Source organism: Puma concolor, chromosome B3 (assembly GCF_028749965.1).
Source record: "Puma concolor isolate L17-30 chromosome B3, mPumCon1.1.hap2, whole genome shotgun sequence".
NCBI lineage: Eukaryota > Metazoa > Chordata > Mammalia > Carnivora > Felidae > Puma > Puma concolor.
In genome coordinates this window covers 142723714-142741669 of record NC_141672.1, presented here as the reverse complement: position 1 = coordinate 142741669, position 17956 = coordinate 142723714, and the positions used below count along the sequence as shown (strand labels likewise).

At 56.4% G+C, this 17956-nt stretch overlaps 1 protein-coding gene across 1 annotated transcript; it reads left to right on the top strand.

Moving 5' to 3' along the window:
* Positions 1-1508: 1508 nt before the first annotated feature.
* HAPLN3 (hyaluronan and proteoglycan link protein 3) lies at positions 1509-16185 on the top strand. Its single transcript, XM_025919129.2, has 5 exons — positions 1509-1608; positions 9710-9883; positions 13092-13460; positions 14775-15077; positions 15755-16185. Exons 2-5 carry the CDS (start codon positions 9769-9771, stop codon positions 16039-16041), a joined length of 1074 nt encoding a protein of 357 aa, XP_025774914.2. The 5' UTR covers positions 1509-1608; positions 9710-9768; the 3' UTR covers positions 16042-16185.
* Positions 16186-17956: the final 1771 nt, after the last annotated feature.

Sequence of the window (17956 nt, the reverse complement as noted above, 5' to 3'; positions counted from 1 at the left end):
CCTTCTAAAAGTCCCCCTCTGGAGAGCCTGGGGCCCTCACTCCTGCTCCCCCTGCCCTTGGCTCCTCTCGCCTGGGTAGTCTTTCCACTTCCGCAGACGTTCACCATCTCCTCCCCAGATTTGCTTTTATTCCTGACCGCTGTCTGGGGGGCCATCCCTGGCTGGCATGTGAAACTTGCTGGAGCAAAACTGCCCTCCCCTGATGTCGCCCCTGTTCCTTCACCTGTGGCCATCAGCACCGGGATGCATTGGCCTGCCTCTCCCAGGAGTCTGGGATCCCCTGGTTTAAACAGGGTGGAGCCCTGAGGAACGCAGGGCCTCCGGCTGGAAGATCTGAGTTCACATCTTGGCTCCAAGCAACCTGAGGCAACTTGTTGAGATCTCTGGACCTCAGTTCCCTCATCTGTAAAATGGAGATAATAGGACCGCCTCCACGGCCTTGTGGAGACTAACGGAAGAACTCACAGATGCAAAGCCTGGTGTGTTGGAGGCCTCAAACACTTTGCTCACGCCATCATTAGAGACGCTTGCAAGAGTTTCCTAACTGGTACTCGTGTTTTGTTTATCACCCCTCCAATCCATCTGCACAGTGGTCAGACCTCTCCTCCTGGGGTAGGAACCTTCGCTGGCTCCCGGAAGCCTGGCATTCACTTCGGATGTGGTGTGCCTTCTAGTTCGCTGCAGCTCTTGGTGCTCTGATGTGCTTCTGGCTCTTGTGTAAGACACACACACACACACGCTTGCTGGCATGAACGTAGGCTGTGGCCCTTCTTCCGGCTAGGGTTGAAGGATCTCTCGGCTTCTCTGCTGAGGGAAACTGTCCAGCCCAGGACCCCTGTCGGCCAGGGCGGAAACAAGACACCCTGTCCAAACAGTTCTGGGAGGTGAGGCCGGATGGCTGATTAGACTGCTGGCAGGATTCTAAGGGAGGGCCCTACCGTAGCCCTGTTGGAGCACCAGTCAGAAGCCTCGTTGCCCCTGCTGGCTGCAGGGAGCACCCCTAACCACCTTCCCTCCTTCCAAGACCACCGATTCAAGCCTCACGCACTACCATCAGCATCTTTGCTCCAGACACGGAGTTAGCAGTCTGGTGATTTCATGACGGCCAAAACCATGGGCAGGAGGGATGTCCTTGCCCTCTTGTCTTACAGGGCAGGGAAAAGTAGGCAGGCAGGACATTCCTTACCCTTACTTCTCCCTAACGTGGGCGGCAGCCATAGCCCACCTGCAGAGAGCTGGGGAGGGGCTCCCCCTGTTCAGTCCCACTGTTTTTGGTAAACGGGAGTGATCTAATTAATGGGACCCTCCTCAGTTAATGCGCCTCTTCCATTTCCCACTTACCCCTTTCTAAGATGTGACGGCAACTCGTGGACACTCAGTTTTGGAGGTGGTCCCCAGCCGAGGCTGGAGACCGCGCAAGTCGGCAACAGCTCCTCCCTTTGGACCCAGCCCTTGGGAGGGAAAGGGGCGCCTGTTCCTTTAAGGGGCTGGCCAGGCGGGAGCGCGGGGATTTGTCCGCAGCCGCTTCCTTTCAAGCGCTTCAGGATCCCTGGGACCCGGACCGTCCGAGGCCGAGCGCTCCGGCCGTCGAGGAGCCGCCTGGGGACGGTGCGTAGCTCGGGGGAGCTCGGGCTCCTCGGGCTCCCGTACGGGCCGGGTTCTCCCCTCGCCGCTTTGGGTCTCCCGCGGGGCCCCAGGCCTCTCGGGCAGGGTCGGGAAAGCGGGCAGGAGGAGTGCGCTGGGCACCGCGGGGCCGGGCGGAGCTGGGTTCTGATCGCCCCTGGGGCGCGCCGCGGGCGCGAGTGCGGGGAGAGGGGCGCGGATCCCCTGGGCTCGCCACGAGGAAGCAAATGCCCAGCGAAACCCGAGGCCTCTGAGACCACCGCCCGGTCCAGCCCTTTGCCACCGGGGCCCGCCGATCCCTGCCGGTCTCGTCCGGTCTGGGTCCTGCAACCTCCAGCACGGTGCACCGCGCGCCTGGCTCTGCCCCGCGGCACGTGTCGCGTGCTCCGGGGTTCCCTGGAGCTCGGGGGTGAGGTGGGGGGCTGGGGACGACCCGCGGGCGGACCTGCGCCTCTTGGCCTCTGCGTAGGGCAAGCGCAAAGGATGCCCGTCGGGTTCAGGCCTCGGTTCACCGGGGTTTCTGCCTTAGGGCGGTGAGACCAGAGGCACAGAGAGAGGGCGGCGAGAAGGGAGATGGGTAGGAGATGGGATCCTTCGGGAAGGAATTTAGGTCCGGTGAGCGGCCAGGAAGGACCCAGCTGTGTCACCAACTCGCTGGGTGGCCTCAGCAGCCTGTGACCCGGCCTCGACCGCGGTGCCCAGGGCTGACCCCGGGGAGTGCTTCTGCTCGGGGCAGCAGGGGGAGGTGACGGAGAGGCCCCTCTCCCGCCGCCCTGCATGAGCCAGCGGGGTGGGAATGCTGGTAGGAAACACCTCCGGCTTCCACTTTACGGGGCCCGCAGGTTTCAAAGGCGCCGGTCAACCTTGTCTAAACAGGGGGCACCGAAGTCAAATTCCTCACGCGGAGCTGGGGCTTATGGAGTCCTGGAGGGCAATGCTGCCCCCTGCTGGAGTTTGGGGGACTCGGTTCTCCGTCGCACGGTGAGAATAGTCTGAGGGGAGGTGTGTGGCCCATCTTCCTTCCAAGGTGGGGTTCAGCTTATTCTGGTGTGTGGAGGGGACCCGAGGCAAGTGGTGCTGGGAGAGGGCAAGTGGTGCTGGGAGAGGCAAAGGATGGGTGGCCCGGAGACTGGAGTTTTCTCTAACTTCTGCCGGAGGAGTTACCAAAGATAAAGCCTTGGGTATTTCACTCATCTGCGTGCCCTTAGCCTCAGTTTCCCCAACTGTAAAGAGAAGGCAGTGGTGGCTGCTTTCTCTCCTAGGCAATGAGAGGGGAGAAAGATCCACTGAAGTAACATGAGAGTTCACCTTGTGCACTGTTAACACTAGTAATAATGACTAATCTTTTGAGTGCTCACCCTCCTTATTCTCTCCTTTAATCTTTTGATTGGAATGGTGATCCCCCTTCTACAGATGGGGAAAGTGAAACTCCGTGACTTGCCCACTGATAACTTTTAATCTTTAAAAAAAGTGTTTAATGTTTATTCATTTTTGAGAGAGAGAGAGAGAGAGAGAGAGAGAGAGATCTGGGAGAGGGGCAGAGAGAGAGGGAGACACAGAATCCAAAGCAGCTCCAGGCTCTGAGCCATCAGCTCGGAGCCCGACGCGGGGCTCGAACTCACAAGCCATGAGATCATGACCTGAACCAAAGTCAAACGCTTCACTGATGCAGCCACCCAGGCGCCTCAAGATTTTATTAAGAAATCTCTACACCCATCATGGGGCTTGAACTCACCACTCTGAGATCAAGAGTTGTATGGTCTGACTGAGCCAACTGGGCGCCCCCACTGATACAGTGTTAGTATGTGGGTGGAACAGGACCGAATTCAGGTGGCCAGTCTGACTCTAGGACCCGAAATCTGCCCCTGTGTTCTTCTGACGAGATGTATTAGCAGCTCTTTGTTGAGCACCTGCCATATATTGCGACTGGACATAATTCATCTTATATAACCCTCAACACAGCCCTCGAGTGAGGGGCTAGTATTGATCCTTTGTTTTTACAGAGGAGGTCGTGGAGATGTAGAGTGGTTGAATAACTTGCTCAAGGCCTCTCAGCAGGGTGCGGGTGGGTCTTTGCCCAGGCAGAGCTCCAGCCGATTTGGGGAGCCCCCAGCTGCCAAGGTGACTGGGCTGGACTGGATCTTGGGCCTTCAGGCTGGTGGCATCTCTGTGGCGGTTCTGAGGGGCTGGGGACCAGGATAGGCGGGTCAGGGGAACGGAGGCGGTCCATTGCTCCCCTGAGTGGGAGCAGTCAGAGACGGGCCTGGGGCCGGGCGACAGCTGAGCTGCATCTTCCACCCGTGGCTTGCAATCAGGACGCAGCTTTATGCTTTCGCCTAACGTTCAGGGTGGCCACTGGGTTCAACCCTCGAGCTTCCCTGTTAGTCTTCTCTGGGGATGGGGAGACCGCAGTTCAGAGAAGGGAAGCTTCTGTTCAGAGAAATCGAATGGCTTCCCAGAGCCAGCCAGCCAGCGGGTGTCACCTGGGCATCTGTCAGCCTGGACACGTCAGATGTTTTGACAGGAGTGCAGCCCAGAGAGGGCTGGAAGGGGGGGGGGCTGCTTCCATCAGGGTCACAGCTCCTGGACACAGGGCTGATGTTCAGAACGTTTTTTTCGGTACCCTCCAGCAAAGAGAGGGGTTGACCAGATCACACCTCTCCACTTACTGTAATTTGGTTTGGTTTTTTTGTTTTAAGTAGGCTCCACACCCAACATGGGCCTCGAACTCACAACCCTGAGATCAGGAGTCACGGGCTTCACCGACTGAGCCAGCCAGGTGCCCCTGCTGTAGTGTTCCTAAACCAGAGAGTAGACAGGGGTGTGTCCAGAATGGAGGAGCGGGAAGTAATGAAGAGAACTAGGTAGGGCTGCTTTTTAGCTGGAAAGGAGAAGCCAGGATGAGGCCACGCACTTGAGCTGAGGTAGGGAGATAGCCTGGATGGTGCTCTTAGAATCAGGTAGATCAGAGGCATAGCTGTCCTCCGCTGAAAACCCTTCCGTGTCCACAGTGGTCCTGTGACAGCTGCGTGAACATCATTTCCCACCACCCTCTCTCTTGCTCCTCACTCCTCATTGGACTTCAGGCTATTCCTGCCAAAGGCCTTCGCATTTGCTGTTCCCTACCCCGGGATGCTTTTCCCTAGGATTTTCAAAGTTTACACCTTCAGCTGGTCCCCTTCTCAGGGAGGCGTCCTGATCTATCCTGTCTCCAGGCACACCCCGCCCCCCTCCTGCTTCAGCCTATCACATGGATGGCTCGGACATCACGTACGTCCTGCATTGTGCTGTTTCCCTTGCTGGAACGTAATCTCCAGGAAGATTTCTCATTTGTATCCTGCGGGCCCAGAGCTGTGCCTGGCACATGGTAGATGTGTGATAAATCCTCGCTGAGCGAATGAGGTCAGATTCCAGCTCCTTCGTCTATTACCCTGGGTAACTTTAGCCACGCACCTTAGCATTTCCAAGCCTCCGTTTGTACAGTGGGGACAAAAGTTCTGACACTGAGACCCACAGGCAAGGACATCCGTGAAGATGCATTGACAAGTGGAAGGCAGTCCTTAAATGTGACAGACCATGATGGGGTTGGCCTAAGGGTTCAGTAGAGTCCTGCCTCTACGGTCTTGGCCACGTGACCTTTAGAGAATTGCTTTGTGCCTCTGTTTACCTATGAATTGGGGAGAATAAAATTCTTGCTGCCTGGGGGGGTGGGGGTGGTCTTGGGAGGATCAAGGGAGCTGCTGGCCACGGAAGCCCTTTAATACCCAGGGAGTAAGTGCAGTTCTCAGGCTTGAGGTTGGGAGTGTGTGTTGGGGTCTTTGGGGCTGGGAAGGGGTGCCTAGGAGCTCCCTGGAGGACACCACAAGGTGCTAGAAGCCTTTCCTGCTTCAGGGCGTGTTTCTGAGCCAGGAATTACCTCATTCCCAATTGGGAAGAACAACAAGGGACTGAGGTCAGTGATAACACCGAGTGGCATCGGTTCAATGGGGATTTTTCTCAACATGCTGATGTATTGGAGCGACCGGAACAGGAGGTCTCACAAAGAGCAAGCTTTAGCAAGCGACGGATTCCTGGAGAATCACAGTCCTCAGGAAGGGCCTTTCTTAGTACAAGTACAAAGGTCTCTCACGGTCTAGGCTCCTGCCGTTCAGGGCCCAAAACTCAGGAACCCAACTGATTTGAATACAGCATCCTTTCTCACCTCTCAAGACCTAAACTCCGCACCATGTCAACTCAAGGACGCGATAGATTTGGGGAGGGAGGGATGCCTGGATGGCCGCTTAACACAAAAGTTTTCTGATAAATGTAGGAATCACATGAAGAAATTGCAAAGACATGTCCCCGGAGTTAAAAAGAAAAAAAAAAAAAAAAATGAAGATGGCTTCACCCTGGGTCAGATTCTTAATTTCAGTAAATCTGGTTTCTACTGGAATCCAATGCCGGAAAAGATCTACATCTCAGAGGAGGAAGCACTTGCCTCTGTGGGGGAGGCTTCAAAGGGCTGATTGACAGGGTGCCAGTGTCAGTGGAGAATGAAAAGTCCTGGCGTTTTTTACTAGGACTGTTTCTGGTTTTGTTAACACTCAGGCTGCAAAGTTGCAGGTTTTGAGCAATCTGCCCCAACCTTATTTTCCCCCCGATCTTGTTATTTTTTAACGCATTTAATGCAAAAATATGCATTTTCTTCAAGCACATAAATATTACTTTGTAGCAGAAACATCTCCATTCGCTCATCCTGAGGCCCTTTCTCACTTGGGAGGCACCTGGGCCGGATGCGCTGCCGGGCACGCGGCAGACAGCCTGGCCTGGCGAGCCCTCCACTGGAGCCCCGCCCAGGGACAGGGTGGACCCTGGGACATCCAGCTCCTGTCAACAGCCTCTCTGTCCTCATTCCACCTCCTTCTGGGTTCCAAACGTGGGACCTCAAGGAAGGGAAAGGAAACTACCTCCTACCTCCTCCTGCCAGGCACTGAGCTGCGTGCTCTGCACACACTACCTCCCTGAATTTGACATCCTCATTCCGTGCTTTGGAGCCGGAGTGGGTTCGAATCCCAGTTCTGCCACGTCCTAGCTGGACGACCTCGGGCAGATGATTTAATCGGTCTGTGCCTTGGTTTTCCCACCTATAAGATGAGGCTACTGAGAAGTTCCACCTCCAGGAGTTGTGAGGATTAAATGAGATAGTAAGTGCTCATTAAACTCAGCTGTTAACTTTATGCCAATGATAGCCCGAGTGAGGCTAAGCTGTGATCACAAAGAGACTCAAAATGTGGTGGCTTAATACTATAGGACGTTGTTTTTCTTAGGAGACCGGGCAGATGGGGGAGGTCCAGGGCTGGGGGCACAGCTCTATCATTCAGCCTGTGGTTTACATCTGAGACGGAGGTGGCCCCTTTGGGTGCCAGCACGTTGAGGGAAAGAATACCAGGAAGAGGTATCCCCTAACTGTATTTTAGAAACATTTTTTCCCCAAGGTTTAATTTGGGAAAGAGCATGAACAAGGGAGCAGCAGAGAGAGAGAGAGAGGGAGGCACAAAATCCGAAGCAGGCTCCAGGCGGTCAGCACAGAGCCTGACTCAGGCCTCGGACCCATGACCCAGGAGATCATAGCCTGAGCCGAAGTTGGAAGCTTAACCTACTGAGCCACACAGGCGCCCCTCCCTTTTTTTTTTAATGTTTATCTTGAGAGAAAGAACCAGTGTGAGTGTGGGGCGGTGGGCAGAGAATCCCAAGCAGGCTCCACCCGGTCAGCACAGAGCCCGACGTGGGGCTGGAACCCACAAACCGAGAGATCATGACCTGAGCCCCAATCAAGAGTCAGACGCTTAACCGACTGAGCCACCCAACCCAGGTGCCCCTTGTCCCTGTTTTAACACAAGGCCTCCCTGTGGCACGTTCATTTGGCTTGCTGCCGTTGGCCAGCTCTGGCTCTCCTAGCTGCAAAGTGAGGCTGGGAATACAGCTTTCAGCTGAGCACACACCTGTCTAGAGCTCTGTTACTGTAGGAGGAAAGCAGACCATGTGGGGGAGAAATAGGCCAGGGAGTTTTCCAAACGAGGAAACCAGCCTGCAATCACACAGCTTGTCAGCAGTAGAGATGCGACTTGAACCCAGATCTTCCTACCCCCAAACTTCCGTAGTAGGCTGCCTGATCGTGCTTGGGCTGCCCAGATCCAAGTCCCCGTGAGGCTTTATGGGGGTCACCTGGGGACTCTTGGAAGCAGCAAGACCTCGGAAGGGCGGGGTCTTACTATAATGCCCGGCACAGAGGGCAAGTCCGGGCCTCAGGCTCTCCGCAAAGGCGTCTAAGAGAGTAGATTCTACTTCTCACCTTCCTGCACATTTGCGCTCCCCCCTGCCAAGAGTTCCTAACTGTTCTGGAAACAAGAAGGTTCCCTGCATAATCTGACCACCCTTACGGGTTCCGTGCTCTCTTTTCCTTTTCTCTTCCCCTTCCCTCCCGTCCCCCCTCCCCCCATCTCTTTTGCGGTCTCCTCCCGTTCTGGTTTCCATACAACACGCGCTCACAGGGGCCCAACCTTACAATCATAGCAGAGTGGCAATTCCCACATCTGCTTTGTCCATTTTAAATTACACCCTAAGTGTTTTTCCACGTGGCTGCATGATCAGCATGCTTCCCAGATGCCTGCTGCTGCTCTGTCCTTGCCACCTCACGTTCCCTTTCCACTCAGCCCCGGGAGGGGAGTTTGCGACGTTCGTCTGATCCTGTGGCCCCTCTGCTTACAGCCTTCCTGGCACCCCAGGGCCTTTGGGGCAAAGGAGAGAGGGAAAAAGCGGCTTGTTGGGCCCCAATGGCTCACGGCCTCTCCCCTAGATCAGTCAGGTCTTGGCAGGAACAGAATTCACCCTAGGTGGTTCCACCAAAGAGACTCTAATAAGGACTGGCTAGCTTCTAGAGGGGGGTGGGGGCAACAGACAAGGGACAAGACACAGACAAGCAATGACAGCCACTGCCCCCCAGGTCTTGGGGGGAAAGAGGGAAATAGAGTTAGAGGTCCTGTGAGAACAGGTGCTGGGGAGAGGAGCCTGCTGGAAGCCAGAAGCCACCCCTACCCCCCCAAGAGAAGCCACCACAGGGATCAGGGCAGAAAAGAGCACAGATAGCTTCCAGCACATTCCCAGCCCCCCCCTTCTCTCTGGCCTTTGGGCTTTTGTGTTTGCCCTGCCCTTGCTGGGCACACCCCAGTGTCCTTCCTGCCTGGCTAACCCCCATGTCTGCAGTCTAGTTTCCGCGCTCCTTCTCTGCGGCCCCACCGCTGGCCTCTGCTCCCCCCACACAGCCCACGCCTCTGCCCCGGCTCTATACTGACTTCCTCCAAGGCTGCCGGTCTTTTAAACCTTTAGGCGCTCAGCAAATGGTGATGAGGGGCAGGTGAGTGAAGCGTTAGCCTTGGGTGCAGAAAAAAATGCGGGGGAGGAGCGTGCGTGCGCACACCAAAAAACCCTCAGTAATCAAGGTATAATATTTAAATGCAACATTAAAAAACAAAACAGCCACGGACTAGCTGCCTATTCTGTGTGTCCACCGAGGTCGGAATGGTGTTTAAAGTTGGTTTTTACCTTGACTCGGGATCAGAAACAAATTGCACATTGTGACCTCCCCACCCCACCCCCCCTCAAAAGACATCTCTGGTCTGAAACCAAAGCTCGACGATGCAGGACTCCCCTCGCTAAACACGAATGCACCCCGAGATTTTCCAGTTTAGTCTCTGAGAAATGCTGCTCACAACTTTTCAAATTCAAACGTCCGGTTTGAAAAGTTGACACTGCCCTATTGTCCTGTGAAATCTTCTCCAGGACTTTTGCCTCCTCCTGGCTCCTCCTGAGACCTTGCTGGCTTCCTCCCTGCCCATCTTGCCCGTGGGGTGCGGTCCCCCGAGGGCAGGGACCTGGCCTTGCTCCAGCCCATCTTCTAGACTCTGAGAACCGTGCCTGTGCTCGTGATGCTCCATAATTATCTGTTGAGCAAGCGAACCAGTGGGTGCTGGAACCCAGGGGACCCTGACACCCCCCCCCCCCCCCCGCCGCAGCAGGCTTCTCTAATGGGTTTTTCTCCTCTTCCCAGCCTGCCCCGGGCTCCAGCCTTGTCCCGGACACCCTGGCCCTGCGGCCGTGCGTGACGCCATGTGTCCTCTGCTCCTGTTGTACCTGCTGCCCTGTGTCTCCGGGCTGCCCTTCTACAACGGCTTCTACTACTCTAAGCCCAATGGCTGGAACCTGGGCAACAGCCACGGCGAAGGTGGGCGGCCTCCTGGATCTAGCTCTGGGCTCCACTGGGTGACCGAGACCTCTCCTGACTCCTGCTGTGATATGCAGGTTCCAGGCCGGGACAGGGCACGGAGCCAGCAGCCCCTTCCCTATCCGGGCCCTTGCAGGGGACCAGGTGCATTTCTAAGATCACTGCAAGGGCTGATTCAGTTACTCCGTTTGCTAGGCCCTCAGGCTTGAGCGCATTGGAACCGAAAGCACTTGACAATCTCACCTGTGTGGGACACAGGTGTGCTTAAGAATGCTCCCGAAGTTGCCAGTTTTCCAAGATCAAAATTAAATGTGACCTCCCTTGGAGTTCCTCAGTGGAAAGGGGGTTTGAGGTTAGACAGATGAGAGTTTGAATCTCAATTTTGCCACTTACTAGCTACGTGGCTTTGGGCAGGTGACTTTTAAAAATATTTTTTTTAAATGTTTATTTTTGAGAGAGGTGGGGAGGGGTAGAGAGAGAGGGAGATGCAGAATCCCAAGCAGGCTCCAGGCTCTGAGCTGTCAGCACAGAGCCTGACGCGGGGCTCAAACCCATGAACTGTGAGATCATGACCTGAGCCAAAGTCGGACGCTTAACCGACTGAGCCACCCAGGCACCCCTGGGCAGGTGACTGTTTAGTTAGCATGTGTTGTGCACCTACTATGTGTCAGGCATGCTTCTAGCACCTTCCATACATGGTCTCATAATCCTCACAAACACCTGACCTATAGGCAAGCTTAACAACCAGCATAATGGAGGCACCAACCGGGCCAAGCTGATGCCGGCTGCCCTTGCAGCCCCGAAAGCAGATCCTGTGGATTATTTCATTTCATAGATGAGCTAACTGACGCTCACAGAGTTGAGCCAGCTTCCCAGGGAACGCAGATCTTAAGAACCCATGCTGAGATTGGTTTGCGGAAGGACAGAGGGGACAAACACTTCCCAGGCCCTGGTCGTGATGTGAGCCTCCCTCAGGCTCTTGGGGAGAATCCGTTCCCTGGCCCTCCCACTGTCTGGTGGTTGCTGATGGACCTTGACTTACAGCTGCGTCACCCCGTCCCTGCCTCCATGGTCGCGTCGCCTTCCCGTTCCATCCTCCCATCTCCTCGGCCTCCTTCTAAACAGATACTTGTGGCTGCAATCCTTAACTTAGTCCCACCTGTAGACTCCACTTTGCTGTAGAAGGTGACCCTCACAGGTTCCAGGAATCAGTGATGGATGGCTTGGGGCATCCATGACTTGACCTCCCACCCTCCTTTGCCTTAGAACTTATTTTTTGTACAAACGCTACTTTAAGGAGATTCAAGGAAACTTACAAACGGAAACTTTCTACCCGTGATCTCACCATTTCCCGTCAGTCTCTGAATACGTGTGAGCAAAATCACAAAGAGCTCCCCCGACCTGAGGGAACCATTACTGCCATTTCAGATGTATCCCTCCAGCCTTTTACATAAGATTAAGAAAACTGTCTTCAACCTCCTGCTATACATGTGATTTGGGAATCTTGCCATCACTTCGTAGAATACAGCTCTTCCCCCCAAGGTCAGTGAGTGGATATACAGCTGCCAAGCTATTTTACCTGGCTGTGTAGTGTTTGTTTTTTGTGTGTTTTTGGTTCCTGGCCGTGTAGTGTTTAGTTGTACGGATGCATTATGATTCAGCCAAATGTTCTCATGGTCTTCGGGTTACAGCTTCAAACACAGCTTGACCAAAGAGCACTGGGCAACACAAAGGATGTAGCCACGGAATGAGAGTCCTGACTCACGTCTGTTGGGCCCGTTTTGTGTGCCAGGTTTCCCACCTCACCTGATTTGGGCCTCACCTCGGCCCGCCGTTGGTACTATTACTACCCTGTTCTACAAATAAGGAAAGTGGTTTACAGAGTCGGTGGACGTCTCTAGACTAGATCAGATTAGCTTTGTGGAAAGTTGGAGCCGAGATGCAAGGCTGGCTTAGCTGCCTCCGGGCCTGTGGTCTCAAACCTCCGTGCCCACTGCCTGTCCAGGGTTCTCCAACTTGAGTGACCAGCCAAGTCACTTGGAGAACTGTTAAAACACTGATCACTGGGCCTCCCCGCCCCCCCCCCCGGAGTTTTTGATTCAGGAGGTCTGGGCTGGGGCCCAGGAGTTTGCATTTCTAACAAGTTCCCAGGAATGTTGCTGCTGCTGGCTCAGGGACCCCGCTTTGGGAACCACTGCACCAAAGCATCTGGCTTTTGCAGCCTGAGGTCCTCTGCAGGGAGCCTCTTATCTCCTGCTTGCCCCAAGCCTACCCCCCTCCCCCACCCTGTGTCCCTCCAGGGGTCTAAGTCCAGGCCCAATATCAGGAGATAGGCCTCTGTACTGGGTCCCAAGTTAAAGATGAGCCAGCCTCAGCATAAATCTGGTTCTGGGGCGGGGGGTGTTTGTTAGGCTCTGTGTTTATTGGCACCCGTGAGCCCTGAGTATTGTCTCCTGTAGAAGTCCTGGCCTCCTCTCACCTGTGTTTCTAGGTATTTGGGGAAGAATCATGGATGACAGGTGGACAGACAGCGAAGGACAAGCTGTGCTCTTCCGTGGTTAGCATGGTAGGGAAGGACACTCAGGGCGATCTGAGTCCCAACCAGCCACCTGATATGGGGCGCTCTTATCACCTAACTACATCAGCTAGCTTCTTATGCACTAACTTAATGGCTTAAGACAACAGCGGTGGTTTTTCGGTTTTGTTTTGTTGCTTATTCCATGGGTCAGCATTTTGGGCTGGCCGCCATTTCCTCACAGACTGTGCCTGCAGTCCGGGGACAGGTCGGCTGGGGGCTGCGTGGCCTAGGACGGCCTCAGCTGGGAGGGCTCGTCTCTGCTCCACGTGGGGCTCTCCTTCTCCAGCAGGTGAGCCCAGGCTCGTTCTCATGGAGGCTGGCAAGGTTCCGAGAAGGAGCCGAAGCAGCGGGGCCTCCTGGAGCCCAGGCTCAGAACAGTCACCCCTGCCAAGTTCATTTGGTCAACGCGAGTGGCAAGGCCAGCACGGATTCGAGGGGAAGGGGACACGGAGTCCCCTCTTGACGGGAGACGCAGAGTCCCATTGCAGAACGGGTGCGGCGTTAGGGCGGTTCTTACAACGTGTTAATTCCCGGGCCTGGCGGGAGCTGGGGATGAGGAGCTGGGGGTGGCCGCTGCAGGGGTACACGTGTGCCCCACGGGTCCCCATCTGCACCCCACTTCTCCCGCAGGCGTCTTCAACGGGGTGAGGCTGGTGGTAGAGACGCCCGAGGAGACCCTGTTCTCCTACCGAGGGGCCAATGTGACCCTGCCGTGCCACTACCACTACGAGCCGGCCCTGCTGTCCCCGAGGCCCGTGCGCATCAAGTGGTGGAAGCTGTCAGAGAACGGGGCCCCGGAGCGGGATGTGCTGGTGGCCATCGGGCTGAGGCACCGCTCCTTCGGAGACTACCGAGGCCGGGTGTGTCTGCGGCAGGACAGGGAGCACGAAGTGTCGCTGCAGATCGGGGACTTGCGGCCGGAGGACTACGGGCGTTACCGCTGTGAGGTCATTGACGGGCTGGAGGACGAGAGCGGCCTGGTGGAGCTGGAGCTGCGGGGTGAGGCCCTGAGAAACCATCTAGAACTCTGTGCGTTAGACAAGCATGCAGTCCTCAGGACCACCCCTGCTGTTATCATCAGTCTGGTTTTATAGATGAGGAAACAGAGGCAACAGGGGCGTCAAGTAACTTCCCTAAGGTCTCACAGCTCATGAATGGCAGCGTAGGACGTCGACCCCAGGCAGTCGGGCTCCAGAACCCTCTACTCCCTCTGGCTCACACCCTCTTCAGAGGAACTGGCCCCACAGCCAATTAGAGACGGAGCTGAGACGCTCCCAAAACCAAAGAGGCTGCCCGGTGCGAGTGACAGGAGTAGGGGGGACTGAACCCTCCACTCAGTGGCTGAACCCTCATCCCATCCCAAAGGAGTGCCCCACTCAGGTCCGGAAGCAGAGTCCGTGCAGCCAGGTTTCTGATTTGACAAGAGAAGTGTATATTTTTACGTGAAATCTCTGGATTTTTATGTAAGGCTCTTCTAAAAGACGAAAACCCCAAACCAAAAAAACCCAACAGTCACAAACCAGTGCTGTCCAAACCAGCCAGGCCCTGTGTGCGGGCTCCAGTGGACAGTCCCGTCTCTGTCCCTAGGACGGGGCTGTGCGTCCTCAGACCTCTCCTACCTGTGAGGGAGACGGCTGGGACGGACGGAGAACCGTGTTCAGGCCCCACATCCACCCCCTCCCAGCCTGGCGTCCTGGGTAGACGCCTCATCCCCTGGGAGCTCCTGTCCCCTCCCGCGTGAGATGAGGGATGGGGTAGCACCTCCTGTACCTTCTTCTGAGAAGTTGAACATAAAATGCAAGTCAAGGGCTCTTACCATCAGCACCTGCCTCCCTAGCCCACCTGGCGGCCGGAGGGGTCACATTCCTCATCCCTGATGGCGGGGCCGGTGGGGATGGGAGGATGCCAGCACCGGCAGGTGAGAGCCCTCGGCCAGGTCACAGACTGCTCGCCGTGTCCTCACAGGGTGGAAGGGGCGAGGGGGCATCATCTCCTTCACGAGGATGCCACCCTCATGACCTAAGTGCCTCCTGAGGGTGGCCTCCTGATCCCATCACATCAGGCCTCAGGATTTCAACATATGATCTGGGCGGGGGCGAGGGGGGGGGGACACAATGGAGACCACAGCTCTGGGGTTCCTGCGACAGCCCTGTGAATTAGGTGGCATTCCCACTCTATACGTGGGGACATTAACTGGCTGATCCGTTCATGAGCTTAACCAGCCACTACGTGTTTTCAGAGTGCCGGGGGCAGGGACCGGGGTCTCCAGCCGGCTGGGCCACCCGTTCCAGCCCCTCTGTCCTCCCTCCCCAGGTGTGGTCTTTCCCTACCAGCACCCCCAGGGCCGCTACCTGCTCAACTTCCGTGAGGCCCAGCGGGCGTGTGAGGAGCAGGACGCGGTGGTGGCCTCCTTCGAGCAGTTATTCCGGGCCTGGGAGGAGGGCCTGGACTGGTGTAACGCGGGCTGGCTGCAGGACGCCTCGGTGCAGTACCCCGTCACACTGGCCCGGCAGCCCTGTGGTGGCCTGGGCCTGGCGCCCGGGGTGCGCAGCTACGGCCCGCGTCACCGCCGCCTGCACCGCTATGACGTGTTCTGCTTCTCCGCTGCCCTCAAGGGTGAGTGCCGTGGCCAGGCACAGGCCAGGGGTGGGAGGGCGGCATCTGGGGGAACGTTAGGACCTCCCTGCCCGCTCTGCCTGCACCTTCGCCTGGAGGTCTGGAGCACCTGCCGACACTGAAGCCACGTCTGGCTGAGTGTTTGAGTGCTTTGCTGCTGTTTCACACCAATCGCTGGTTTCCTCGTTCATCAGATGTGTTTTGAGAGCCTACTGCGTGCTAGGGCCCAGCCTAGGCTCTGGGCATCATAGACAAATACAGCATCGTCTGTCCCACAAAGAGGATCATTTCATGGGAAGATAAAAACAGACATGGATTCACGGTCACTCAGAAGAGTGTCCGGGCACGTAGTAGGTGCTCAGTAAATGACTGAGTGGGCGAGAGACTCCGATTGGTCCAGCCTAGGTGGGGTGCCCACCCAGGGTGCAATTAAGAGTGGGGTGGAGCACAGACACGACTGGAGGGACTGGAGGGACCCCAGCCCCAGAGCAGATGGGATGGGACTCTCAGAGAAGGGGTCAGAACTGGGAAGGTATCCCCTGAATATCCATGGCAGAACCCCCTGGGCTCCTAATTGCTAGGCCTCTGGAGACTGGCATTTCTGCAGCTGCCCCCTCCCCCCGTCCTCTCTGGCTGCCCCCTGCGCTGCCCCGCCCTCACACCCCACTTTCCCACAGGGCAGGTGTACTACCTGGACCACCCTGAGAAGCTGACGCTGGCCGAGGCCAAGGAGGCCTGCCAGAAAGATGGCGCCCGGATTGCCAAGGTGGGCCAGCTCTTTGCCGCCTGGAAGTTCCGTGGCCTGGACCGCTGTGATGCCGGCTGGCTGGCAGATGGCAGCGCCCGCTACCCTGTGGTTCACCCGCGTCCCAACTGCGGGCCCCTGGAGCCTGGCGTCCGAAGCTTCGGCTTCCCAGACCCGCGCAGCCGCAGGTACGGCGTTTACTGCTACCGCCCACGCTAGTCCCCGCGCACCTGCTGCCCGCACGGGCCCCGCACCCTCCCCTCTCAGGCTCTATTTATTGAGTGGTTCCTTGTTCCTTGCAGGTGGGGGCCATTTTTGTATTGCTTTTATACTTCTCAAATTAAAAACAAATTTTGAAATTGCTGAGTTTTTTTTGTTTGTGTTTTGGTAAATCCAAGATTCCAAATCCTCCCTTTGCTCTGGCGGAGACCTCAAGGCTCTCCCCTCTCCCCAGGAATCCCTCTGCCCCTCTCCTCCAGGACATTGGAGGTTCATGGGCTCACGAGGGCTCTCTGCCATCACTGAATGTAGCCCCTGTCCCTGCCCTAGGGAGGCCAGCACCACCCAGAGGGGGGTCGTGGCTGCGGCTCCCCTCCCCCTCAGCCTGGGGGCGGGGCAGGGCAGGGCGTGGGGGGGGGCTGGGCATTGGGCCTTGTGGTCTCCTGCCTGCTCCCACTTGTCGGTGGAGCTGCCGGCTCAGGTCAGCACCCCTGAGGAGGACACCGGTCCCTCGGCTTCTGTGTGGAGTCCCAGGAAAGGGAGCGGTATCCCTCCCCAGTGTTACCTTCTCTCTTCGTTCCAAAGAACCTGCATTCTGTTCTCACTTTTCCCCGTTTGGGGAGCGGCCCTCACGTGTGTGTACTTTCTTGGGATGATGAATGGTGCTGAGACGCGGCCCCTCCCCGTGTCTGGCTCTCGGCCTCATTCAGCCTGGAGGAGGCTCGTTCTGGCTCACCGGCCCCGTGGCACAGCCTGTGTCGGTGCTGGCCCTGCGGCTGGAGGCCCCGGCTGGCTTTGCCGCCATCTCTACTCCCAGACCCTGTGTCTGGGCCCAGAAGAGAGGGAGGTGCCTCTCAGGGGACAGAGGAGGCTGTGCCCCACCCCGAGGATGTCAGAGACCAGCCCCCTCTGTGTCTCACCCTCTGCTCCCCCTCCCCCAGCCTCAGGAAGCCAGACCCGCTGCCCCTGTTCGGGCACACCCCGGGCACTCTCAGTAAGTTACACAGCCCGTTCTTCACGTAGGCCCTTGCTTCTCAAAGTGTGGCCAGGCAGCATCCCTGGCAAATTACTAGAAATGCAAATTTCTCAGCCCCAGACCAGCTAAGTCACAAACCCTCTTGGTTCTGATGTAGTCCCAACTCAAGGTCTGTTGGGGGAATCCATAAGCGATTGAAATCATTTTGGGGCACCTGGGTGGCGCAGTCGGTTAAGCGTCCGACTTCAGCCAGGTCACGATCTCGCGGTCCATGAGTTCGAGCCCCGCGTCAGGCTCTGGGCTGATGGCTCGGAGCCTGGAGCCTGTTTCCGATTCTGTGTCTCCCTCTCTCTCTGCCCCTCCCCCGTTCATGCTCTGTCTCTCTCTGTCCCAAAAATAAAAAAAAAAACAAAAAAAAAACAAAAAAAAAAAAACGTTGAAATCATTTTCATTGAGGGGCGCCTGGGTGGCTCAGTCGGTTAAGTGGCCAACTTTGGCTCAGGTCATGATCTCACGGTCCGTGGATTCGAGCCCACCACTATGTCTGTGGTTTTCAAATTTGAGCCTGCATAGATTCTGTGTCACCCTCTCTCTGACCCTCCCCTGTTCATGCTCTGTCTCTCCCTGTCTCAAAAATAAATAAAACGTTAAAAAAAAAGAAAAGAAAAGAAATCGTTTTCGTTGATATCCTACAGCCTACTTAAGGGCAGGATGCCCAGACCTTTTTGCCGGTGGCCAGCTAACTAGCTAACCGCAACTACGCGTAGGCAAAGATTCACCGTTTCCAGGCTGTCGTCAACTGTTTTCGTTCCCTCTCATAAATCCTGATTTTGCCTCTGCTCTTGACTTACTCTACCCACCAACTCCTGTGTGAGCAGCGTGCCATCAAAGAACCAAACTATGCAAAGTGACCAGATGTCTCGTTAACTCAAGTGAGTT

Bases quoted from the DNA above. Each gene is read 5' to 3' on its own strand.
- HAPLN3 (XM_025919129.2), top strand. From the start codon at position 9,769: ATGTGTCCTCTGCTCCTGTTGTACCTGCTGCCCTGTGTCTCCGGGCTG. The intron at 9,884-13,091 runs GTGGGCGGCCTC...CTTCTCCCGCAG, and splicing joins GGGCAACAGCCACGGCGAAG to GCGTCTTCAACGGGGTGAGG. The intron at 15,078-15,754 runs GTGAGTGCCGTG...ACTTTCCCACAG, and splicing joins CTTCTCCGCTGCCCTCAAGG to GGCAGGTGTACTACCTGGAC.